The 27,920-nt window shown below is 38.0% G+C and overlaps 1 protein-coding gene across 20 annotated transcripts in view; it reads right to left on the bottom strand.

Moving 5' to 3' along the window:
• MYCBP2 (MYC binding protein 2, E3 ubiquitin protein ligase) overlaps positions 1 to 27,920 on the bottom strand; it is a 200,644-nt gene that overhangs the window by 159,227 nt on the left and 13,497 nt on the right. For all 20 annotated transcript variants that reach the window (XM_010578098.1, XM_010578115.1, XM_010578175.1 and 17 more), the window contains exons 2-7: positions 13,355 to 13,430; positions 4,839 to 5,054; positions 3,067 to 3,220; positions 1,471 to 1,667; positions 1,013 to 1,255; positions 658 to 729 (exon numbers count right to left, since the gene is read on the bottom strand). In XM_010578098.1, the coding sequence (XP_010576400.1) occupies positions 658 to 729; positions 1,013 to 1,255; positions 1,471 to 1,667; positions 3,067 to 3,220; positions 4,839 to 5,054; positions 13,355 to 13,430 (958 nt within the window). The remainder of the gene's footprint in view (positions 1 to 657; positions 730 to 1,012; positions 1,256 to 1,470; positions 1,668 to 3,066; positions 3,221 to 4,838; positions 5,055 to 13,354; positions 13,431 to 27,920) is intronic.

Below are 27,920 nucleotides of genomic sequence, written 5' to 3'. Positions count from 1 at the left end.
GTGGTGTTGGGGGGGGGGGGGGGTGGAGAAAGAGCACTCAGTGGTAATAACAGGATTCTAAAAAACTGCACTATTTTTATAATGAATGCCAAAGGTATAAGAAAAGGTGGTTGATATTCCAGAAATTAAGTCTAAAAAACCAAAACATCCAAATATAGCTAACTCTGCAGTGGTAACATCAACAATTATCTCTACTTATGGTTTACACACCCTCAATCCTCCCCCAGCAAAAACAGCACTTCCTTATTTTACTGCAAATGTCTTAAAATCAATTTATTTTCATAAATAGATATTTCGAGTATTTTTTTAAACTATTGTGTTGGAATAGCACATTTTTACATCCACTGACTTCCTTTAAGAAGCACACATCAGTTGACTGTATAGTTCATAAATTTACTTGTTAAACCATCATATTTTGAGAAAGTCTTTACAGTGACAACAGAAATCAATGACACTTCATGACTCCTTTCTATATGCCAGTACCATCAGATGTTCTTCATCTTCCACAATTTAAAAGTCAGTACCAAAAAATTGACTTTTATAACTAAAGCCAAAGGAACAATACAATATACACGTAAGCTTACTCTAAGCCAACATCTACTTAAATTACTCATGAGGGATGGAAGCGTGGGGCACATGTTTTAAGTATTCACCTACCTGAGCATAGCCTAACCAAGATTTTTTTTCCTTTCTGTTTTTGATGCGGGATGTAGAATTGTATATATGGCCCTGAAAAGCAAAAAAACCTCCAATCACTCAACAAATATCAGACTGACAATTTTACACATAATCATCTACCATCTAAATAACAACGTCTTCAACTATACTGAGAAGTGAAAATTGTAAGAAAATGCTGTAATTTTCTCATAGAAATCACAGAAAAAGTTGAGACAAACTGTAAAAGAACTGATCATTAGTAAGCTACAAAAGATCCTCAATGGAAACAGGACATCATAAAAGTTAAGTTAAAATATTAACTATCATTCATCAGACAAGAAAAAAATCACATTACCCTCACTGTCCCACTATATCCAGAGCCAATTTTGTAAAGTCCATCTTTACATAACAGATAGAGGAAAAAACCATCGCTCTGAAGTAGACACTGGTCATCTTCATCTACAGATATTTCTTTCAATGGCCATTTGTGCATCAAGGCTGCCTTCTTTATCCCATTACTGAACCAGTCCTGTATTTGGATTTTGCCCACCAGAACTGCCTGTACACTCCGCTGAAGAGAGTTTAAAATGGTTGGCACCTAAACAGTAAAAGAAATAGTGAGTGAAAAACATGACTTTTTTTAAAATGTATTTTCTGTTCTATCCCCAACTCAAGAAAGACAAAGAAATACCTACTCTTATCTCAAAAACAGTGAGGCAAAAAAAGTTAACTGAATTTACGCAATAGATCTCAGAACTCATGTACACATCATTTACATAAATTCCCAGATACAGAGAAGTTTTAGCTCAAGACCTGAATAGTCTGACAAGCATGGCTGCCATTATTGGTGAGGATAGCAGAGATTGCTTGCAATGTTCTTCCTGTCTCTCCCCATGCAGCTACCAAACTGAAGAGGCAAGCGCAGGAAAGTGCTGTCAAGGACTGTCCTGTACTGTCATTCATTCCCGTGCTACGGACAGTTATCTCCAGAAGAAGCTGGAACAGAGATTCTGCAGATAAAACACAGCAATTACAAGTCACAAAATCATACCAAGCAATTTTCCAGGCAATGGGAAATTCAACTTACAAAACACATGATACATCCTTCCTCAGCCATTAAGTTTAGCCTTACTTCCAGACAGAAAAGAAAGTGCCCCATTTAAATAGGCCTAAAACATCCTTAACTTTTCATTTTTTTTCATCCAGAAAATGTCGAGTCTTCATAATCACAATGGCTGGAGAACAAGAAAAACTAAGTCCTTCTGTTACAGTGGAACACATTAATAAGAAATGGGCCAGAAGGAGTTACTTTACCTGCCTATTCAGTCTACCTCATCACTGAGATGATTTGTAGGTCTTGACCAAACTTGTCTAACCTTTATGACCATTACCCATGCTGAAGCACATCCTAGTTCTCAGAAACAAGCATTTCAAATCAAGGCTTGAAAATTATTTTGATCATATGCCTCTTTTCAAGCACTGTTTAGCAGCTGAACATCTGTAACAATCAAGGTGTGAACAGAAATCCACCTCAATTTTTTTGATAGTATATACAAATAATCACTAAGGCAGTAATCAAAACAAAGCCTTCTTTGTAGCTTTTTAATACCCCGTGCATCAATACAAAATAAAAGCTTTCTGTAGCAAATTACGATCATCTTTGGAAATGGAATACTGTTGAGCCATAACGTAGGAAAACATACATAGAAAGTCTGAAGATATATTTTATTTTTTCATTTTTAAACAACAGATGCTACAGCCTAGCCTTCCTTGCAGTTCTATAAACCAGTAAAAACTATGAATTATCAAAAGATAATTGGATTTTAACTTAAAGGACATAACCAATCATACGCTCAAAGCCATCAAGAGTTCAACTTTTATTTTCAATATCATTAAAAGCAAAATTAACTTTCAGGGAAGCTTTTGGATTGCCAGAGGAAATAAAAGCAAGCATTCTGACACTTTGTTTAGCAGCTTTATACAAATTACAACATTAAATAGCTAAGCCATTGATTACAACAGCAGGTCGCAAGAGAAGTTCACTGTAGAACTATCTTCTTTCCAATAACACTAAGTATTTTATAGCTGCAGTAAGACAAATGAATCACAATTTGTAAGGTTATAAGGTTTACTATGTGTCAGTGAAACTCGCATTACACAGCAACAAAATATGACCATATCTATACACACACACACCCCTTTACATGTTAACATTCCTGTTCCACAGAAGATTAATGCTGAGAAAGTATTGGTTACATACACCATAAAGAGTTTACACTCCAGAATAAAGTCAGCCAGTTCAGAACAAGCAGGTTACTATCTCACAAATACTTGCTAGGAACCATTTTCTTCTGTCCAACACAATAACAGATTATGTTAATACAAATACAGTAACAGATGAGATATTACCTAGGACTTCAGGAGGCTCTGATTGCAGGCCTTCTGGTTGCTGGCCCTGGAGCACATTAAGTAGGGCTTGTAGGCTCCTGAGGCACAAGGATGGATGAGAAAATCTTGTCTCCTTTATCAGTTCAAAGACTTCACATAATCCAACTTCAATGATCTAAAGAAGTACAAATATTTCAGAGTATCTGTTAATATAATATTTTTGGATCTTCATCAATAAAGATATATCCCAATGTTTACAGAACAAGACAGTTACTCGAATAACAAAGATGTAATATAGAATACAATAGTAATTCAAAAGAGAATCAAAATCAAGAACCCACCTACACAACTGTACTAGCAAATACTACACAGAAATAATGTCGTCATATGAAAGAGCATACCTAAGCAGAGTAATAGTTCCCTGAAAAAATAAGGAAACATATTGTCCAAAAAATTTTAAAAGACAGTGTGCCTCTGAGCCCTTCTAATTTCTACTGAGTTCACACTTTGACAGACCTCTTTTTCCTTTTTCCTTGCTCGTTAATGTGAGCCAGCAAGCTAGAATTGGCTTGCAACCTCACTTGCCAATTTGAGTAATGATACATTTGACAGCTGATACTGGCAGCACTAGCACTTTCCCCTCCAAGGCCTCTGAGATTGTTTTTGTGACAATATAAAAAATAAAGATTAATTGCTCGTCACTAAAACTCCATACGTACTCATCACAGACATGCATTACACCAACTAATACAACATCTGTAAGAGCACTGTTACAGCCACTCCTAACTTTCCCTTTACAATTCCTGAATATTCTGAGATTACAATTATGCTTCTCTCCACTGACTGGTCCCTTTCACTTCCTTCTCAAACTCAGTATGTAATAATGATGAGGATGAAAGAAAAGTGAGTAAGGTTAACTCATTACAAATAAGCAACCATGTCTTCAAAACTTCACTATGTGTTTCTGTCAGGAGCAGAGCCCCAGTGTTCAGTGTTTAATATAGACTCACCCCTGAATAAAATCTAACGAAAAAGACTGAAATGTGAAAATAAATAAAATTGTTAATGGAACTGCCACTCATGCTTAAAAAAAGATCTATTCTGACAGTCAGCTAGAAGTTCTACTGGACACCTTGTAACTGTCTGCTATCATTCAATTTATTTCAACTCCTGTCTTTCAGAAGCTATTTTTACATCTGTTTGATTTTTGGAGGAAGGATAGAAACATAATCACATCAAGTCCTCAAAGTGCTACAGCAATTTTCCTGCAAATTACACCTTACATTTCATATCTTCAATGGAGTGGAGGAAAACACATGCATGGAATCTACAGGGGAAAAAAAAGGTCAACAAAATAACAGAACAGATGGTTTTTCCAGGATCCAAAACTCAGCATCATCTTGCAGGCTAAAGAATAAAATACACTGTAGTACATTTTTAGAAATATCCTTTCTTTTCAGTGATACTATCTTTGAGAGAAACTGAGAAGTTTCTTGTATTCTTCCCAATCTTCAGACAGAAGATCTCATCTAGCAGCTGACAGACGCAGCTGAAGAAAGCAGAGAACCTAACACAGTGGAGAAAATAACTTGACTTTAAAATTAATTATTGGGCAGGTACATAGATCCTCCTAATTCATCAAATCAGATGATTTTGGACTAGATGGACTACAAATAAAACTATAGCTATTTTCTGAGCAGCTGGCTTATAAGGCTGTTCTTTATTCCCCACAAAGGGCATGCCAACTTTAGATCACATACATGGCACACTTTAAACAGTATACAGTTACTTGCCTTTGGAAGTTTAATAGGTGGCTCTTTGGATTCCTCCTCTTCATCACTGTCCGAATCCCCACTCTGTACACTGTTCTTTGAAGCCAAAGATACAGATGCTTCCTTTTTTTGCCACTCCAACACACAATGGCGGACATTGCAGTAAACATTAAAAGCTGAAGGGTTGCTATGTAGTCTGATATCTGGTATGGTTATTGTACTCTCTAGGTTTTCAGTCTGAAAAACAAGATTAGTTTAAGTTTATTAGAAGTTTCAAGCTTTGCTAAATACAAGTAATCTCAACACTCTCAATAATTTTGGCCAACCAAATGATTCTCAAACTGGAGACTGAACTTTCCTGTTGAAGTACCAATTATAATTCAGGCAGGGAAGAAAGGAGGAGGAGGAAGAAAATATTCCATCTGGCTTTAGTCTCTACCTCTCATAACTTGATGAGGACACTAGGACATAAAATGAAATCAGCTCAGGCTACAGAATAGTCCAAACCTGTGCCAAAGTCAATAGCAGAATTTAGGATTTATCTTCTTTACAGGGGTCAGCTGGTTTTTGTTTTGTTTTTTTTTTTTAATTATTATTATTGAATTTTAAAATGCATTATTTGTTATTCTAGTTGTTAATTTTAATCTATTGGTAAATAAAAAAAATTTAAGCTGTTTGCTAAATATATATTAGAAATTTAAAATATCATTAGTTGTTTTGTCATTAAACGAAAACATGGCAAGTTGAAAAACTCCCCCAGCATGATGCTGTGGGTAATAATTTTGTGGATAACAACAATCTAATGGACAAACTACTGAATGCAAAAATCTATCAAGGTCCATGAAATCACAGAACACCATCTGGTTTTCAGAAGACCTGAGCCACAAAGTTAAGAGTTGGGAAACTTTTCTGAGAAACTACCATTACCCATGCCCTTACCCTACCACTACCCTGCCCCACTCTTTCCTTGGTATCTACTACTGGTATATTACTGTCAGCCACTGCCAAGACACAGAAGAGCCTTCATGAGGCTGTCATTAGACTTGGAAAAATATTAAGAAAAAACTTTTTTTTAAAAACATCTTTTAAATTCCACCCCATACTCTCCCTTTCTGCAACAGTAAGATGGAACAGGAGGAACAATAGATTTAAAAAACAAACAAAACCCCAACAACAACAAAAATCCCCAGGCAGGATTATACTTTCTCTTCTGTTGTATGCTACCAAAGGCTAGGCTGGTTTGAGCACAGGCTATGAAAAACTGGACTTCAGGCATATGGGAAGAAGCAATTCCCTATAACACCCTGGTGTAGACAGAGGGCACAGAGATTTTATAAGGAGAGAAGGCCTAGGGTTAAAGGTACAGGACAAATTACCTGAACACGCAAGGCAAAATTTGGAGGAGCATTAGGCTAGACTGAGTCAGGGTATAACTAACTTCACAAGGTTATTTTGGTTTGTTTCTAGTATTCTTGGAGGGCAGTGAGGGTAGAGGCTTTTTGTCTTTTTCTTTCTTTTTATTTCTTTTTATTTAAGGGGGACAGATATTGTGAACAACCATGTTCACTTGGCAGGAAACCACACAGTGAATTATATTGGAGTGATTTGGAACACATCAGAGTGGAAATACTCATACATCTGTGACAGCAGTGATAGGAAAGAGGACTTTAAACTAGCAGAGAAGAGGGGAAAAGAATTATGAGAACTAGTGAACTGGATAATGTTTTAATGGGGTGATGTATTTTTCCACAATATGGTAGCCACAATTTTGTTCATCAAAACACAGCAATGGTTCACAACACATTTTTATCTGCACTTATCTTTTTATTATTACCAGAAATAACACAGGCTTCTAAATTAGACCATTTAATACCATATGTTATAAAGCTTAACAAAAAATTCAAAATAACTTCAAAATATTTCAAAGTTTACATATTTCCTTTTATTTTTCACTATAGTATTATTCTAACTGTACTGGTACATATTTACATATCCTTCCTTTTCATTATTACTACAAAATTATTGCAAGCTAAAACATTAAGAAGCAATGGTTTACTCTGTAGCCTATTTTATCCAACACAGACAGTGTGTTATTTTTTCTTACCTGTGTCAGTGTTAGCAGTAAGCATAAAAATATAAAGATAATGGGGTTGGGGAAGCTGGTAAAAGTTCCCTACATACATACTGAAAGTTTGGAGTGTTTTTGGTTGGGTTTTTTTTCCCCTTTTTTTTTTAGCACAACAGAACTTCTGCCATTAGGGATTGAAAGACAACATAAGTTTAGTCCCTGTTCAACATGAATGTCTTTGAAATAGTAAAGGTGCTGGTAAAAACCCACAATATTAATCAGCGCAAGAACTCAAGATACAACCTCATATGTTATTCCAGAATCAAACTGCATCAAAATAGATTTGGACTGATACCAATGATAATGAGCTACTACATACTTTAAAATGTATTTAGCACCAGAAAACTAAACGGTTTTAACATATGACTCTTCTGTATGTCAAATATCCATACACATAGCCCAAGAGTTTTTGCAGCTGCTGTGAAGGCAAAGGCACAATATCAGCTTTCAGCTTTAAAGCTAACTCAGTTGAACTGTACAGGTTAAAAAAAATTTAGTAAGTTTCCTATGCACTTCCTAGTTTACCGACACTTACAGGAAGAGAAAAATATCTGGAACCTCTGAAATATCTCTATCTGAAGTTCACTTATCTAATTAGTATCATGTATTGTAATTATAACTTCTGTGAAGAGTTTCCATTCCAGTTCTTTTTTGTCAGGAGTTCAGCTTAGTCTTTGTTCCAGAACAGTCTAAGTTCTGTAGCTCATGTAGCTTCTTTTGAAACAGGCTGGACAAATTGTTTAACCAGCACAGGTAATTTTAGACTTTACAGTGCTAGATAAAATATCAATGTATGTTTTCTTGCCTATTAATAATAAGGTGACTAGTTTTCAGAAGTAAACTCCTTCCTTATTCTCAATACTTTACAACTATTAAAAACTCCTTTACCTAATGCTTTAGCTTTTAAACAGTAAGAACTCTAACCATTCTTTCTGTGTCTCAACTCTTCTGCAACAGTGCACAGACTATAGCTATATACAATAATCTCCTACCCAGACTTCAGTATAGCACAACATACTCCAGAAAACCCTGCTCTATCCGAACAGTGTAGCACTAGAACATACAACTCAGAACTAGAGATTAATTCCTAGCTTTATGTTAACCCACTGTTTACATTTCTTTGTTCATACCTCCACTTTCCCTTCACAATACCTTATCTCTGAGAATTGTAAATTCTTTGAAACTGTAAGTATCTTATACTGCGTTCTGTTATAGACTTGACATATATAGTAGCAGTCCTAACAATGTCCCTTAAGAATAATTTTGAAATTCACTACTTGGTTTTGTCAGTTTAAAAACACTGGCCCTAGGACTGTACTAAATAAATCCCTTTTTGAACAATAAGTTGTTGGGTTGTAAAAGCAGGTTAAAATTTAAGGATAATTATGACTTTCACTGTTTACTGTCTTTCATTTGAGGGGGAAAAAACCTCAATTAACATTAAATGTATAAGCATACAAATGCTTAGCATGTCTCAAGGCAAAAGAAAGGTGCTGAATGACAAGACACATTGTTTCTGGTTGGAGAGTAGGAACAGAACTTCCAATCATCATGTTGTTCTCTCTCTCTCTCCCCCCACAAACTTCATGGTAAGGTAAAAAACACTGACAATTTATTCGTGATCAATTTGCTCAAGTCTCTGAAGGGCTTTAACTATAATATTTGTAGTTTCCAGGTCTTCAAAACAAACATCTGTTCAAAAGTGGAGGTATATATGAGCAGGTTGTATAAGCATCACTTTCTTCGTTTTCTTTTACAAAAGGCAGAGATGGAGCTGAAAAAAAAACCCAAAAAACCCAACCCCACAAACCCAAAACAGGAAAACTTTCTGCCACTCTAATGCAAGTGCTCACTCAGTGAGCAGTTTTCTTTTTTTTAACCTTTTTTTCTTTTTTTCAACAGTGGTAGTAGAAAATATTCAAAACAGACATCAGAAGGTTTTTTCCCTATGAAGCAAGTTTCTTCCTTTCCAGATTACAACAGATTCCTAACTTCACTGAGGTGAGATGAACTGATCAAGTTAGGAGACTGGGACTTAAGTTCATCCCATCATCAACTGGAAGTTCCTTTTTCTGCAACTAATGAGAGCCACGGCATTAGGTCACTTGTACACAGCCATACAAACTTCCCAATAATAAGAGATTCGCACTACCACCTGTACAGTCTTACTACTTAAGAGATACTCAGTGTTTGTCACATCTTCTGCCTTGAGTGCTGGAAAAATTTATTTGTGCTAGACAGAACATCTAAAATTAAATTTTGGTGGAAAGGAAGAGCAATTTTTAAACATGACATCATTCTTACAAACTGTGCAATATTAAACTTCAAAAAGGAGATTCTCAACTGAAACCATACAAGGTGAGGTAACAGTGATGAAAGGTCATCTCAATGGCCAGAAGGACTAAGGCATCTTTTACAGAGAATTTGTAAAGGCAATAAACCTAATTAACTCCCTCACAAAAGTTTTCTGTATTTTAGGTAGACAAAACAGAAGCAGATAATGTTCTCCAAACATTTAAGATAAAATTAGAAAAGCCTTTAAGTTTTAAAAAATACTGAAGAAAGAACAATTCAATCCTGAACTACTGAATAATGAAATCTAAATGCAAGTCTGAGAAATTGCAATGCCAATATAAGAATCATGAATATAGGTTTAATACATGAAGGTAAAACTTTATTTCATGTGTTACTTTTTTTCTAAAAGATAAGAGACTATCTTACAAGAGAAAAACTGAAGCGCAGATGCCCATAGCCTGATGTGTGACTTGTCCTTGTAAATATATAGTCCTTGCTAAATGGAAGGATACATTATGTAGGAGAGGTTAAAGGGCACAGGTTTGCTTCACAAAATAGAGCAACCAGACTCACAAGTGCTCTTCTCAGCCTTTTGTAATGTTGCAGTATACTCAAGGAAAAAAGTGGGAAAACCAAAACCCTCTGGTCTCCTTTACACTTGTTTCACACCTAACAAACTGTTTTCCCAAAAGACAAAATCCATAAATAGCTTATTTTCTGACCAATTTATTTCCTTCCTCTTGAACCAGATGACTGCAATAATGGTTTATTCTCAGATGTGATGGAAATAGACTATAATCTAGAAGAGGAAAGTTAATCTGTTGTTAAATATAGGTAAGGCTATAATAACCATCTGATCTAACCCCTGCATAACACAGAGCACAGAACCTCCCCAAATTCTTCTGTGAACAATTCAAACATCTCTTAGAAAGGGATACCCTCTTAAGGCTGAAACACCAAATAATACGAAAGTCATTGAAAACACTGCCAAATTATTTGAGAAGCTACATGTGTTTTTAATGAGACAAATATTTATCCCAGTTGATCCACCTTATACATCTAATCATTAGCTTACAATAAATTTGTCTGGTACATGAACTGTCCTTTCCCAAGGTTTTATTTCTTCCATTTGTATAAAGCGAAACAAGTTATAGTTTAAAACATCTGCATAAAATAAGCAGGTGGATGCAATCATTGCAAGTACATTCTTTTGTCTCTGGTGGACTCCAATTTTTCAGTATTCTTCAGATAACGTTATGAGAATAGAAGATGGTGAGCTCTAGCTTTCCATCCAGTCTCTCAGCTAAGTGTCCTAAACAGCACTTTTATGAGTTAACAGTAAAGTGGGAAAACTCCAGGGGGTAAAAAGGGGAGAGGAAGGGGAAGCAGCAACATTCATAGGGTTGAGATAAGTTAACACAGCCTACAATTTTCTAGTGATAGTTGTTGCCAAAAAAAAAAAAAAAAAAAAAAAAGGCAGGGGGGGTAGAATCCAAGGTGCTACACCCACACCTAATAATCATATTTTTTTTCTATGTAAAAGTCACTCTATTCAGCACTGAATTTCTAAACCCAAAATGCACTGCACCAACATGGAAAACTTTTATACATCTGTTTAAAAAAAGATACTAAACCACAAACCCAAAAGTTAACAGTAGTTCAAACACAAGTGATCATAACATGACCCCAGCTTAGAAACAGAATAAGGCTCAAACTACTGGGCTGCATTAAAAACCAATTAATGTTTTATACTTAAAATGTTATAACATTTAATGCTTAAATGGTGGAAGTAATCTTCTTCCAGTTGTTCAACAATGATTTTTTTAATGTTCTCTGCTCTTCAATTACACAATTATCATTTTCAGTAAGTGCAGGATATAAACAACAAATTTTGGGGTTCCTTCAGCTTATTCTTAATTTAAGGCCCTCCTTGCCTCTACCAAGCATATTAAGAGAAAGCTCCCATCTCTGTTCAGACTAAAAGCCCTGCTTCTTAAAAAATAAACTGATACACTCAAGCTCTCCTGCTCAGAATGTCCAGTAGTGATGGACTTTTCAATCTGCCCTATTATAAGGCTTCAAATGGAAACTCACATTTTCCTGACAATATGCACATCTGTTTTCAGACATTCCAGTACAAAAATCATCATTGTGCTTATTCTGCACTGGTAAGCATGGGGATGCATTGAAAAGCATATGGTGGGGAAAAAAAAACCCAGCAAACCAACAACAAAAAAACAAGGAAACAACCGAAAACAAAACAATCCCACTTTGTCAGTAAACAAAGTTTGATAACCTAAAGATATGAAGCTGATTTTATCTTTCCCTTTTCGGCTACATTTTTCAGGAAATACAAAGTTTCCTGCTATCATGCAGGAATAAGGTGGAGTGTCTTTCTGCACCTCAGTGACTCGGAACAAACACCAATGCTCTGCTGGTCAACCCTGGCCTGCCTCAAACACTGTGTAGAATAGAGGCATCAGTAAAAGACACACAAAACCCATTATGCCTTTCAAAGGCAGATAAATCTCACTTAATGCATCAAGTAGAAGCTGTTTTAAATCTAAGAAAAGATCTTGAAAACAACCCTCCATAGGCATGAGGTCCAGAGATGATCAGTTAGTGCCAAATCTATAACTACTGACAAGAACCAGCCTTTAATATGCTCATGTTGCCTTTGGCCATTCAGAAGGGATCCTGACAGTCCATTTATCCAATGCAACTAAATCCAAGAAGCACATTTGACCATCAAGCTTGTGAAGAACAGCAGTTCTGGATTTAGCTTCCTACTTGGCAGTTAAACTAGGGCATCACTATCCAGAAAGACAAGGTTCCCTTTATATAGTAACAATGATCACAGCTGAAGAGTTATCTTGTTTTAAAAGCGTATGTTTCTGACACCAGACAGAACACACAAAGACTAACTACATTCTGCAAAATTTCTTCAAATTTCTAGTTTGGTTTTCTGTGCTGACAGTGGGTCTGATAAAATCATGAAGCGAACAAGCTAAAACTTCTAATATCATAGCAACTGAAGAAAGGACTGAAAAATTCAGTTTGGACCTTAAATATTTCACTGTACAGTACTGAGAACAGAAGTGAAGATAAGCCCCTTCTATACCATAGTCTGGAGCTGCACTACTTGAGATAAGCAGAACAATCTGGTAAGTATCCAAAAAGGCAATACCAAATGAAGAGATACAGGGCTTGCTTCACCCTCCACCCTCCTAAAGCCATCTGTCTTGAGATAGAGTAACTACACAAGGTTTGGCAAATAGGGATAAGATGGCCAATTTGATCTACAGTGTGTTTGTATTATAAGGGCATTCAACTGACTAGAAAGTGTTTCCACTTGTATTTCAGTGGTTCTCTCCTTCAGAACCATTCCAGAAATGAGCTACTTTCTCTTTACCGACTACAATGGGAACCTAGGAAGAAGTCTCTGTGCCTGCAGTAAGCCTTCATGAAAATCCCTCCAAGACTCTAGCTTAAACAGAGAAATAATAGCTCTCTAATAGAGAAAGAATGCAGCAGAGCAGTATTTTAAAATACTGTTGCTTCTGCCTAGATTTCTTCTCTGCAACAAGTAAACATATAAACATTTTTATGAAGTTTCTATACTGCTCCCATGCAACTCCCAATGCATTTAAAGTGATGGGGGCAAGGGTTACAGGATTAAAAAATATTAGCTGAAAGTATCATCTATTCCATTATGAAGGAATTTTCAGAGGTAACTTTGGATTCCTTTGACATTGAATGCTCCCTTCCTCCTTTAGCCAATATGGACAGAAATCTTTGCAGCTAGCATGTTAGCTAGACACACATCCCTTAAATTTTAACTATAAGACCAACATGTTTAGCTACTTTTACTGTTTAGGAACTGGAGAACCAAAAATGCTGTTCATATTATTTCATGCTGAACATTAGTAGCAAACAGAGTTGAATGTTTAACATTGGTATCACAGTCATGTAGAACACAGTAAAAAAACAATACTAGCCTTTTATTATCTTTTCTAAACAAATTGCTAGTTACACTTAATTTTTCTTGTATTTCTCTCAATTGAAATCACTTTAATTTTTGATCAGAACTCTGTAAAGTTAGTTTCAGACTTACCTTGTTGCGTGTTTTTACTTTCAATTTAGTCTTCTGTTTCCTTTTCAATTTTTTCTTGCTAAAAAGTTTCTTACTTCTGAAAAAGAGCAGAAAAGCCATGAGAACAAAAGAATTAAACGCCCTTCTGTATCCCATGGTAAACAGCAGCATGAGCAGGGAAAAAAATGTCAAATCTAAAATATTATCTCCTAAGCAAAGGGAACCAACACAGGCAGAATTTCAAGAGTATAAATCAGAATATAAAGCACTTAAAATGATGCTTTCCTAATGCTTCACTGAATTAAGGGCCTTTACTGTTATCAATTTAAGCAGAATATATGTTAGGACAGACAAAAAAACCCCCTATATTTTATACAGTTTTGCAATACTGTTTCTATTACAAGTCCATTAGTGCCACAACCAATGCTAGAAGCAAGAATTATTGACAATTCTCAGTAAGATAACCTGTTAGTACAGAACACATATGTTTTGTGAAGTCTTTACCAGATAAACATTCAAGCCCTCCAAGACAAAAAGGAAGCTTTAAAAATGTATAATTTGGCAGAAAATTCAGTTGGTGGAAGAAACTGCAACTTTTGAACACAAGCTTTTTAGATTTTTGTCTGGACTTTTGCCACCCTCAGTTTACAGACTTTTCATTTCCATCTCTTTACATTACAGCTCTAGCTAACACATGCTCCTCTAATCCTCTTCTGCCCACACCTCATTCCTATCACATTCTTTTTCTCCTCCATTTTACTACCCCGTTAAAAAAAGAAAAAGACACCATATACACATATACAATTGTTTTGTCACCCTCACTGAGATTACTCTGTTTGAGATGCATGCTTTTTAACCTACTCTGTATTTCTCTAGTCTGTTCAGATTACAAGCTCTCTGCAAAAAAAGGGCAGATGTTATCTCCAGCATACAGCTGATCCTATACAGGACTTTAAGCAACAGCTACTAACATTCCTCTGTGCCACTTAAACATTACTCAGATAGTTTACTGTTCAGATGTGTGGTGTGGTCAACAAGCTGGAGGGAAGGGATGCCATCCAGAGGGACCCTGACAGGCTCGAGAAGTGGGCCCGCACGAACCTCATAAGTTCAACAAGGCCAAGTGCAAGGTCCTGCACACAGGTTGGGGAAATCCCAAGCACAAATACAGGCCAGGCAGAGAACGGATTGAGAGCAGCCCTGAGAAGGACTTGGAGGTGTTGGTTGCCAAGAAGCTCAACATGACCCAGCAATATGCATTTGCAACCCAGAAAGCCAACCATATCCTGGGCTGCATCAAAAGAAGCGTGGCCAGCGAGTCAAGAGAGGTGGATCTCCCCCTCTACTCCGCTCTTGTGAGACCCACCTGGAGTACTGCATTCAGCTCTGGGGCCCCCAAATTAAGGACATGGAGTGACTCACTGCTGGAGTGAGTCCAGAGGAAGGCCATGAAGATGATCAGGAGCCTGGAGCACCTCTCCTATGAAGACAGGCTGAGAGAGTTGGGGTTGTTCAGCCTGGAGAAGAGAATGCTCCAGGGACACCTCATAGCAGCCTTCCAGTACCTAAAGGGAGCCTACAGGAAAGCTGGAGAGGGACTTTTTACAAAGGCATGTAGTGATAGGACATGGCGTAATAGCTTTAAACTGGAAGAGGGTAGAGTCAGATTAGATGTAAGAAAGAAGTTTTTTTGCTGTGAGGGTGGTGAGGCACTGGAACAGGTTGTCCAGAGACGTTGTAGATGCCCCATCCCTGGAAGTGTTCAAGGCCAGGTTGAATGGGGCTTTGAGCAACCTGGTCTAGTGGAAGGTGTTCCTGCCCATGGCAGGGGGGTTGGAACTAGATGATCTTTAAGGTCATCTCCAACCCAAACAATTCTATGATTAGTTGGAAAAATAAAACTATGGAATCTGAACATCACAGGTAGTAAAGAAGCTGCACTTTCAGGTAACAAATTGGAAAGGGATTGAGAATCAGAAGAATCTTAGTATTGTATTCAAACAACTTCGTTCTGAATAAAAATTCTGAGGGACTAAAAATGTGTTGCTTACTACTCTCTCCTGTACAGCATTCAGACTGCAAGAGTATACAAGTCTCATGGTCCAGCAGTCAAAAACTGGAAACTGAAGTTTGACCAACAGCCACCAGTCAGAAAACAAGCTCAAAGAACCCCTGCAGAGTACCCCAAGAATGCTGCCTGCTAGAAATTTCATCACCTTTTCCTTGTTCACCTATTAACAAAGAGGGAGGTACATTCCTCATCAGGACACTTCCTGCAGAAACAAATCAGCTCATCACTTTTCTTATAAGGAACCGCCACCATTATCCCAGAGTTAAGAGAAGTGATTCAGTGAGGGGGAACCCCCCGCCCTCCCCAGTAAATTAAAGCTTATAAAGAGAACCTAGATGACCTCCTAAGGTTTCTTCAACAGTAAAGTTTCAATATGTAACTGTACACAACCTATTTATGAAGCTGGAGGGAAGACATTTCATAAAACCATTGATGTCCAAATTTCTACAATCAAACCTCATAGTCCATTTCACTATTTAGTTATTCTTACATTAGACAAGTTGTTCTTCCTTATTAGAGTCTAATGCAGTTTATTATTATTCTGCTGTCAAACATGAACAACAGTGCAGTCCCTTCCATTCTGTAGCCACTCAATCTTCTTCTCTGGACCAAATAACCCTTTATGAAACTTTCACCCTAAGTGTAAAAATCCTGATTTATTTTGGACTTCTGGGCTCTCTCAGTCCATACCACAAGTAAACCACATTGACCAAAACTGAAAACAGTACTTATTTGCTGTTGAGAAGAGAAAATAGAATTGCCTCATATGCCTCCAGGGTCACACTTTGAACTATATTCCAGGTATTATTTGGCAGCTTCACAGCAATATGGCATGGCAGATCTATGTAACACAGAGTAACTTGAAAACACTTTCCTGCAAACCTTCAAACTGAGCTTCCAATACTCTTTATCTAGTTGTGCTGTTAATTATGCCTTTTAAACACAGTACAATTTGCACTTACCAGACAACTTGATAGGCATTGCTTTTTTTTTTTTTTTAAAGAAAAAGGCCACTAACTCAAGTTGCCAAGACTTTTCAAATTTAATCCTGCTTGCCAAAAACCTTGTAAACTCTCCAAATTTGTTATAGTCTGCAAGCATTATAAGCACTTTTTCATCTTGTAAATATTTCAGAGGACCAGTCCCTGTATTTCTGTATGTATTTCTCTGTGGGTATGTATACACTTAGAAACCCCCAAAATTAAGCCTTCCCCACCACCCCCCCCCCATTAAGATTGGGCTCATTTCCAAAGTGACAAAACCCCCGCCATTTTGCAGACTAACTTCATGTGTCAGTAATAGCTAGACAATGTTTTCTCCAATTAGCAAGCAGGAAAGATCAGCAACGGGCTTATTTCCTCTTTCAGATTTGAAGTCATGGTGCTATGATCTCCCTCATTCATACACCAACCATTAAAGATGCTGCAAGTATAAACTTCTCCTAGTCACTTCACTGTAGCAGTCATTATCTTCAGCAAGTTTTAGGCTTGAATGATTTTTTACATGGAAACAACCTGGGTATAGAAATGCCATGTTGAGAATCCACATTATTTCTTAAAACAAAACCTCAGGGATACTGAAATCCCAACATTTTTGTTGGTAAGTATGCTTTCCCCCTGTTTCCAAACAAAACTTCAGAACTAGTAAGTGATTAAAAAGTTAAAAACCCCTTATCAACACTAATTTTATAAACAGTTCTGAGCAATCTATCGTTACTATGCATAACACCAATAAGTTTACGATGTATCTGCATATAACATATAAAGATATATATGATTGTCCACAGTTCTACTGTTATATACATTATGCCAAGAGGTTTTAATATTCAGATAGGATAAAATATAGCCAAGTATAGTCATGAAAAACAACGTTAAGCAGATGAGTAATTTCCTGTTGGAAACCACATGTGTTAATTATAAGCCTGACTCTTCTACTGCCTGAAGATTAACAAGACCTGATATGGCTTGGTTTGACTTTTTAGCTAAATTATTAATTATGTTTTTGATTAACAATTGTAAATTGCTTTAAGTTGTCATTTGTAAAGGTCCTGAAACTCTATGCTGACAATCTGCTTCCAGTGGCAGAATGCCTTTAGCCTTTAACTCAGCTGTTGATATTGTTTAGTTCACACAAACCAAACACTGATTATCAGCAAATCTTAGGCAGGTTTTCTGCAAACCGCTTCAAGCCATTGTAAAGTTTGAGATGAAGTTAGCAGTTTTGAATTGGACCACAAAGGAAGTGCAAGTCAAACGAGTGCAGAACATGAAGATACCTTGACAAGAAAATACTTGTGGCAAATGGACCCAAATAAAGATTGAATGGTGCTATTACAGCCTTCACAGAAAGGCCTGTTGAGAATAAAAGCAAAGACCTAATATGTTCAACCCTGGAATATGGAACAATTGTCTCAAACCAAAGGGGAAAAGTGGAGGGTGGGCAACAACTGATTGCTGGACAACTTAAAATAGCTGTTAAATGGCATGACTGCAACTTCTATTCAGCTTTGAGGCACTTGTAGTAGAACAAAGTAAAAGCATGCTTAGTTTATTTGTTCTCAAACCAGAAGCAGCATTAGCTAGTACATGCAACATCTGCTGCATTATTAGGGGGACACTCTTCATTTGTCTCAACACCGTGGCTCCTTCTCAGTTCAGAAGAGCTGAGGAAATGCGAACAGAGCATCTTCCCTCCAAGTCACAATAGTCCTGAATTGCAATTCATAGCTTAAATTTGTGAAGGAAGCTTTATGTGTTGAGTGTCCCACCACTCAATGTTTTTACTGAATTACTCAATATGGGTTAACATTATGTTAACCTTATATTAAGTGTCACACCTGCATAAGCTCTTCTAGGCTGTACGGTACACTAAAGGTGTCACTGATGAGTGGAAAAAAAAATACTATTCTGTCTCTGTTGCTGAGGCAGAATAGGAACAACAAAAGTGTTACTCAACTGCTGTCTGAGCTAAAACCTTTGCTTCTGTCTGAAATGTGTTAACAAAGGTCATGGTAGCTAGTACAGCATTAGACCCAGTCATTCTACTGTTAATTAAATCTTTGAGTACATTTTTGGAAAATGAGTGAATTTAGTAAGCCACATGCTAACACATGCTAAATTTTTTAAAATTCCAGCTGGCTTTGACTCAGTGTATTTGTCTAAACTTGCTTGCTCTGGTTCGATGGCTAAGCATCTTCAGGAAGAAGTATACTGTTGACAGGAGAGGTCTATAAAAGTCATGCTGTGTCCAGACAAATGACAAATATACCCTATTATTTTGTTTCCACAGGTGCTTACTCTACACAGTTAGCTTAAGCATTCAAGGGCTACTGCAAATGCTCTTAAGAGGCAGCAACCACTCAGTAACACTGAAATGAAGCACTGTCAGATTTGTGATATCAGATAATTCTTTTGTTGGCTCCACTTGGTGGATTATTGCTGCTGGTGGTCAATTTGGTTGGACAAGCAGCAGCAAGCATTTGCTTCTGAACAGCCCAAACTGAAATCCCAAGCTGAAATTGTCAAGTAGCCCGTAACTGCAAGCTATTTTATGTCTTAGGGTCTTTCATCACAGCATCGAGTTCCTTAAAAAGCTCTGAATCTACCAACACACTTTACTCAAGGGCAATGAAATGCGAGTACTGACACATGGACATTGATTGAAAAGTAATTTAGTGATGTTTCCTCCACTGTTTCACTCAGCTGCCCCCATACTGAATAACAGCGGAAGATCAGCAATACTCATTTTTATGTGCAGAAATCACATAATAACTAGTGCCATTTGGCAGCTTTCTTTGTACAGGTATATTACTGCCATAAAGGATCTACAAACTACAAAACGCATTATCCAGAGGTTGTCACTACGAGATGGAATATCACGTTTGCCATAAAGGCAGCGGGACTACAGGAAGACTAATTGGACCAAAGCAGTTTGTTAGACATGAGCCACAGTGCCCCACCTCACCCACCTTAAGTTCTGCCCAACAAACTGTCAGGGGAGTATCTGACTTGCAAAAGTCTATATGCTTTTATTATTTTCTTTTTGAATAAATGTATTACAACATCTGATTGCCATAATTTTTCAAAGAGTTTTCTTTACTGTCACCCAATAGCAGACAGAAGCTCCACTACTCCCAAGTCACCACTAGAGAACTGAAGTACTACAGACTTATTTACAAAGGGGAGATGGAGAAGAAAAGACTATTTTGAGTAAACAAAGCTGTATCAACATAGAATGACTGCCCAGAAAATGCAAATGACTTCATTATTCTTTTCTTGTAGTCTCTGGGAGGTATAAATTATACTTCAAAGAAAGCAGCAAACACAGTAATTTTCAATTTCTACCATTTAGTTTGATGGTTTTCCTTTACCTTCCTACAGCCAAATTTCACCAGAACTTTTATCATAGTTGTTGCAGAACACCAACTGAATATTCCTTGTCCTTTTTGTGATTCAGACAGAATATGAAACAGTTGATGGTGAGCCAATTGAGAGCTGAAGGTTTAGGATTAGAGATCAGATCAATATTGTTTTGGGTGTCTGCTGCACACAGTCTGATCAGGAAGAAGTAGATGAGACCTGCAATAAACCTCACATTCACAGGCGTTCATGTTCATATCTGCTGGAAAGGAACACAGCAGGGCACAAGCAACGCAGGAGGTTTCTGGAGCTCATGGATGATAATTTCATGACACAGGTGATTGAGGAGTCAATGAAGGAAGGCACTTTGTTGGACTTGACACTTAAACAAAGACCCAGTCAGGTGCATGAAGGCTGGGGGCAGTCACGGATGCAGTAACAATGCAGGTAAAGTTTGGGAACCTGGAAGAAGGGAGCAAGGCAAAAGTAGGATCACAACCCTAGACTTCTGAAGAACAGACTTTGGCCTGTTCAGTGACCTACTTTGAAGAGTCTCATGGGATACATTCCCTTGGAGAGAAAGGGGTGCAGAAGAGCTGGCTGATTTTCAAGGATCACTTCCAAGGTCAAGAATGGTCTATTCACACATGCAGGAAGTCAAACAAAGGACACAGGAGGCCTGCATAGATGAACAAGGAGCTCCTGACAAAGCTCAAGCACAAAAAGGAAGCATACAACAGATGGAAGCAGGGTCACGTCACCCAGGAGAAATACAGATACATGTCTGAGTGTTCAGGGATGGGGTTATAAAAGCCAAAGCCGACCTGGAGTTCAATCTGGCAAGGGACATGAAGTACAAGGTTGGCTTCTGTCGGTGTATCAGTAGCAAAATGAAGACTAGAGAAAAATGTAAGCCCAATGCTGAATGAGTAAGAGCCTGGTCACAAGTGACACCAGTCACCTACACGTTTACTGGTAAAAGTAGCCTTCAGCAATGCCATGTCCCTGAGACCAGAGAGAAAATCTAAGTGATTACCCTCAATGAAGGAAGTTCAGGTTAGGGAACATTTAAATAAGTCAATGGGACCTGACAGAATGCACCCACAAGTGCTGAGGGAGGTGACTGATGATACTGCAAGGCCACTTGCAGTCTTTGAAAGGTCAGAGTGACTAGCATAGGTTCCTGAGAACTGGAATAAGACAACTGTCACTCCTATCTTCAAGAAGAGCAAGAGGGAAGAGTGGGGAATCCAAACATACAAGGGACAAGATGGTGATAGCTAGTAGTCAGCTTGGTTTTATGAAGAGGAAATCACGCTTGACCAACCTGGTAGCCTTCTACAATGATAAGGCTGTCTGGAGAGCAGTGGATTTTGTTTACTTCAACTTTAGTAAGGCTTTTGACACTGGCAGCAACATTCCCATACACAAACTGATGATGTACAAGCTAGATAAACATGGACTGAAAACAGGCCAAACTGATAGGTCAAAGGGTTGTGAATGAAGGGACAGCACACCTTCAAGCCAGTTTGCAGATAGTACAAAACTTGGAAGCGTTGTTGATAAACCAGAGGGTTGTGCTGCCATTCAGAGGGACCTCAACAGACTGAAGAAACAGGCCACCAGTAATCTCACCAAGTTTAACAAAGGGAAATGCAAAGTCCTGCATCTGTGGAGGAACAACCCCAGGCATCTGTACACACCATCAGCCAACTGACCAGAAAGTAGGCTTTCAGAAAAAGACCTATGGGTCCTCATGGTGGACATATTGCACATGAGCCAGTAACACTGCCCCTGAAGCAAAGAAGGCACACAGCCTTCTGGACTGTGTTAGGAAAAGTGTTGCCAGCAGGTTGAGGGAGTTGGTTCTTATACTCTACACAGCACTGGCAGCAGCACATCTGGAGTACTGTGACCAGTTTTGGGCTGCCCAGTACAAGAGAGACTCACTTACCGGAGCAAGTCCTGAGAAGGGCCACTGAGATGCTTAAGGGACCGGAGCATCTGTCACATGAGTAGAAACTGAACAAGCAGAGATTGTTTAGCTGGGAAAACAGAAAACTTGGGGGTGGGGTGGTGTAATTTCTCAATGTGGATATATACCTGATGGGAGAGAGTAAAGATGATGGAGCCAGGCTCTTCTGAGCAATATCCAGTGATAGGCCGAGAAACAATGGGGAAGAAAAAGTGAAATACAGGAAGTTCCATTTAAGAGCGGTCAAACACTGAAACAGGTTGCCCTGAGAGGCTATGGATTTTCCATCCTTGAAGATATTCAAAATCCAGCTGGACAATGTTCAGAGCAACCTGCTCTGGTTGATCCTACTTTGAGCAAGAAGGCTGGACTAGACAGTCTCCAGAGGTCCCTTCTAATCTCAACTATTCTGTGATCCTCACTGTTTACATACTAAAGTAAAATTTGACTGCACAATAAATGTGCTTGTACATTGTGGAAAAAGTACATTTTTTTTCTCATTATGACTTTAGCATTTTTCCTGGTGTCATGCCATGCTTCTGATCACACTTCCAAGTAGAGACATACTGAGCTTTTCATCTGTTCACCATCTGGATCAGCAAACATACAGCAAATTCAGGCATAAGAGCAGACTTCTATGAGAATTAGTCAGCATAATCAAACATACAATACTATGCAAAGCTAACACGAGAACAAGGGAGGAAAACCACTTTACCACACTTAAAATATATGCCTGTATTAAGACAAGCCAGTCACTCGAATTGATCCACACTTTATTGGATATAACCAATGCCCAATAGTATACTAAGAAGTGCATGACAAAGAACATGCTAACATGCAACAATCACAAGTTTTTCTGTGCAGATGGATCAATGTGGACACTGTGTACAGGATCTTTAACAAGACTTTTCCAAACTTCAGTGGTACAAAAAACTTGTGCATATCTCCAGGCAACCTAAAAATATAATTTGACAAGTGGAAGATACTCTAGAATCATTAAAAACAGTATCTGGAAAGGATCCTGAAAGGTCAGTCTTTCTATTCCCTGGTCCAGCACAAGACTAGACAAATTTCACTTCATTCCTGACAGGTGTTTTCCCTGTAGAGATATTAAACACTGCCAATGATCACACTTCCACCATGTCTTAAGTAATCTTACTAGAAAGCTCTTTGTGAGTTTTCTAAATCACCTTTATGGCAATTAAATGCTATTTTTTTTACATCTTTATTGTAGAAAAATCTGTTTATTTTCTTCTTTTTCCATGGCTATCTTGAATTTATTTCAAGTCTGAGGAAAAATAAGTCTTCTGTCAATTAAGCAGTCTCAGTTCCTTCAGCCTAAACCACAAATCATTTACACCACTGACATCTAATTTCACTCTCTTTCATACTCGTAACTAGTCCTTCTTATTGAGAAAACAAACAAAAAATTAAATAAAGAGAGAGACAAAATAAGGCCCACAATCCTGAAGCGCACAGGAAAAGTCAAGAATTACTTCACATGTCCTACACAAAAGAATGTGTCACGCATTTGGAAAAAAAAAATCTGAAATGCTCCAACAGCATGACACTGCTGAATCACATTCACTTTATAATTCTACATAATGTGTAGAACCTGTCATGAGGAACTCCTACCTTACCTTTTATTCACTGTTGTTTTTACGTTTGTGCTTACTGGTTGGTTTGGGGGTGGGGTTTTTTGAAGCTAAGCATTTGCTGAGATTATTATCTTCTGTGTATCTGTAATCTTTCAGAGTTTTGCATCCTCTGTGAACTTTTTCATCTACAATCTCAATTCCAACACCGAAATTGTCAATGACGAGATTGAACAGTTCAGGACCTAGGACAGATCCAGATGCAGGACAAGAGCTACTACCCCTTCTCCCATGCTTCCCCCTTGACAGCTAGCCATTCCACATCACCTCTCCAGGGTTGTTGTCTTTGTAGTTTTAAATCCACTTTACAGTAGTTCTGTCTAGAACAGGCATAGTCAAATTGACAGGTGGAAGGCAACACACTCGAAAATATCACCTGAGGAAGGCTACAGTCCAGCCAATGAGACAACAGGGGCAACATGAGCTTTTCTCACTTGCATCTGCTTGAAGATCAGCCCATGCTTCTTGGTGCAGGCTCAAAGCTAGAAGTAGAGCTCTGGTATAGCTGATCTGCTGTAACAAGATATTCTAAGGTTTGGTTCAGTTCAGAGCAAGCTCTGAGTTGAAGTACAGACTATGTGGCACTGGATCCAAACTCAATCATCATCTGATTTTAGAACAAGCTTAGCACTCAAGATTTCTTTTGGTGAGATGTGAATTATTTTCTGTATTTTTTTGAAAAAAAAACCAACACAAAACCCCAAAAAAACAAGTTTTAGACAACTGTTAATAGTGGCTAAGTATTAAATTTCCCAGACAGGCCTCATCATAAATCCATTCTGTGTCTAATTTATCATCTTCATTTATAGAACATATAACTTTTCCAGTACTTTTAGAAACGTAGTCAACAGAAACTGTACTAGAGTATCTTGAGTCCTTCTTTATCCTTTTTTAGTCAGGCACTGTTTACCAGTTTGGTTTTTACTGGTCTTCTAGAACCTTATATATCTTCTATGAATTCTCCAAGGTAATTCCTAATAGCTCTAAAATTGCCTCAGGGACTTTTTCCAACCACTCTAAGGGGGAATTTCATCATACTTGTGAAAATACCTAACTACTTTCTAGCTTGTTCTTTCTCTATTTTTGCCTTCATCACTGATTGCAATTGTTTTAACCTACTATAAGGCAGAGCTACTTTTTCTAACAGATCTTTATCAGAATTTTCAGCCATGCAGAAAACCAGGAGGTACTCTTCTGATGAAGTACAACAATGTGCATTTTGAGGTTTTTTCCTTACCTTCTATAAGCAGATAGATTATCTGACATGTGATCACACAGATGAAGGGCAGAGCCATTATGGAGAGACATTAAAGGAATCACAGCCTCTGCCGGGCTTCCCTATCTCCTATGCCATTTACTCCATCCTCCAAAGTGCTCCAAAACAGCTGTTAATTTGTCATCTAGTTTCAAGGCATCTTAATATCAAATACAATAAAGGAGAAACAGCTGATAAACACCAGTGCACTTGTCAGCAAAACAATTACCATTCACTGTCTCATTGCTACAGAAGTAGAACTACAAGGGCTTCAAAATACAGGAAAGGGAATACTAAAGAAAAAAGGGTTATCAAGGCTGATCAGAAGATCTGAGGAGATCTCAAAATTGTGGGACCATATTTCCTCCCTTATTGCAAGAAATAAGTTGCTCTTTTATCTTATTTTATAGGGCATCCAGACTTGCTGTTAACAACTGAAAAGCATCTAGCAAACATAAAGCCAAAGGAAAAACAAAGGAAAGTTCAACAAAAGTTTGGGACAAACAAGCAATGGCTCACATGAAGGACTTGACAATGATAAGAAACAAAACAAAGGAAGTGGGCAGAGCTTTAGTGGCCTAATCAACAGATAGAGAAGAGATTTTATGACCAGAGAACTAAATAGCAAGAAAAATATGTGGAGTCTGGATGTTGGCAAGGAGATGAAGAGGCACCAGTGGCAAAATGCAAACACTGAATATTGCAAAACATATCAAAGTTGCTGCTTGTCTTGCATATTCCCTCCTTTGATACCTCTCCTCATTTACAGAAGCTACAATCTTAAGCAGCCTTACTTCTACGAACTGGAGGAATACTTTTTCTTGAAAGCAACTACTTCTCTTAAGAGTCTCCACGTACAAAGCCTCCCATATTTAGCTACGCATTAAGTGTCCTTGCAATAAAAATCCCCCTTGATTTCTCCAACCTCAATGTGCTCTCTGCACTACTGTTATTTCAGCTACCAAGAATCCTAAGTATCTACAATGAGAAACTGCCTTACAACACATCCCATAAAGCAACTCAAAGTAAACAAGTCGTGTAATCAAAACATTATATGCCTTCTATAAAGTTGGCATACAGAATGTGTCACTTAAGGGTAGGTGCTTTAAGATTGTATCTGTAACTGTAAAATGAGAGAAGCTCAGAAAATGGCTCAAGTACTAGGTCCAATCTATACTACTGAACTCCTAATTCTGTCCTTAACTCACTTGTGGGTTACTCCATCTAACTCCCTCCAACACAAATCTACCAATTAGTGTGAAAGTGGTTCAAGGCAACTGGACCCAGCAAATGTTTCATAATGTTTAGATGTTGCCCTAAAGTACCCCACAACTGAACTTTCCTAAGGCTTTCTTTGCTTTATTTTTTGCCTTTGCAGATACCTCGCTTTGATGACTAAGTAGCCACAGCTAATCATTCCTTCAACTACTGAAATATCCAACGTGCTTTCAACCACGGGGACAGTGTCAGCAGACTGCAAGAATAAAGAAGGAAAATAAATACCACTCAAAACCCCCAATCTCTTCTTGTCTTGATAAACAAAAGGTCTGCTTACAAACAGTAGTTCCAAAAGCATTTTAATGCTTCATGTTTCATATGACCTAGAATAATACCTATCAAGTTCCCAAAAGGGCTTGCCATAATATAGTTGACAGGGAATAAAATACTCATATATGAGCTGAAACCTGATGCACAAATATGTATCATACAGATACACAAACTCTCTTGGTGTAATGCAAAACTAAGTATTAGCAAGCTTTATGAAATATACATGCACACAGAGTATACAATATGCCATATACTTCCATCATAAACTGATCCTGAATTTTTACCTTACAAATCACAAACAGAAATAGAAAAAAAAAATCAAAGAATGTATATTTCTGAAAAAATAAATACACTGATCTAAACCCTTTCACTGTAACTTGGCAACAAAATCTACAGAACTCTTCAGAAAAAATGCCTTTTGCTAACACTGGTTAGTATCCTTCGGTTTAAGAATATTTCTGACAAGGTAACACTTGGTCTGTGAAGTACTTAATGACAAATACCTCCATGAAGCAGTTCCTTGACCTTCCCTTCCTCTTTGCACAGTTGCAGGCAGGTTAGGAAAAATTACAGTTACTGCTTCTGCCAAAATCACAGCCAAAGTAGCTCAGTTGCCTGGCAGTTGGCTCACAGACCATATTTTTGCCTGTTGTGATACACTAGAAGTTTGAATATGATATTTTCTAGCAAAACAAAAACCAAAAAAAAAAAGTGGAAGACAGGTTGCAGAAGAGGAAAGTCAGGATTTTTGGAGTAATATCCCCAAACTGTGGACTAATTGCCCCTAGATACTCACCCACTACCCCAGCAAGACTCAAAAGACCTTAAAACAGCTAAAATATACTCTTAAGTAATAAATGACACATATTTCAATCTTCTAACCATGCAGCTCTTCCTACAAGAATGTTAGGAAAAATATGTAGCTTTAACTTATTTAAAACTGCACCTGTTGCTACCTTTTCAGTTCCCCTGTATTCCCTTTACTTCTATTGAGCTATAGCATGGAGGTCCAATCATGTTTCTGTAAATATACTAACAACAAAAGCAGGGCTAAGGAGAATCTCCACCCTTTACTGGATGCATGGGGAAACACAGCGACAAAGGATTGAGGAAAAGGCTGAGGTACTTAATGCCTTCTTTGCCTCAGTCTTTAAAAGTAAGACCAGTTGTTCTTGGGATACTCAGCCCCCTGAGCTGGAAGACAGGGAACAGAATGAAGCTCCCATAATCCAAGGGTAAAAGGTTAGCAACATGCTACACCACTTGGACACACACAAGTCTATGGGGCCAGATGGGATCTGCCTAAGGATATTGAGGAAACTGGCAGACATACTCCCCAAGCCACCTTCCATCATTTATCAGGAGTTCTGGCTAACCAGGGAGGTCCCAGTTGACTGGAGGTTAGCAAACATGATGCCCATCTACAAGAAGGCCAGAAGGAGGATCTGAGGAACTACAGGCCTGTCAGTCTGACCTTGGTGCCAGGGAAGGTTATGGAGCAGATCATCTTGAGTGCCATCATGCAGCACATACAGGACAATCAGATGATCAGGCCGAGTCACCATGCGTTTATGAAAGGCAGGTCCTGCTTGCCTAGCCTGATCTCCTTCTATGACAAGGTGATCTGTTTAGTGGATGAGGGAAAGGCTATGGATATTGTTTACCTGGACTTTAGTAAAGCCTCTGACACCATTTCCCACAGCATTCTCCTGGAGAAACTGGCTG

This window comes from Haliaeetus leucocephalus, unplaced genomic scaffold, assembly GCF_000737465.1.
Source record: "Haliaeetus leucocephalus isolate CR32 unplaced genomic scaffold, Haliaeetus_leucocephalus-4.0 Scaffold61, whole genome shotgun sequence".
Lineage (NCBI taxonomy): Eukaryota > Metazoa > Chordata > Aves > Accipitriformes > Accipitridae > Haliaeetus > Haliaeetus leucocephalus.
The sequence above is the reverse complement of the archived record's forward strand: the minus strand, read 5'-3'. Positions and strand labels throughout refer to the sequence as shown.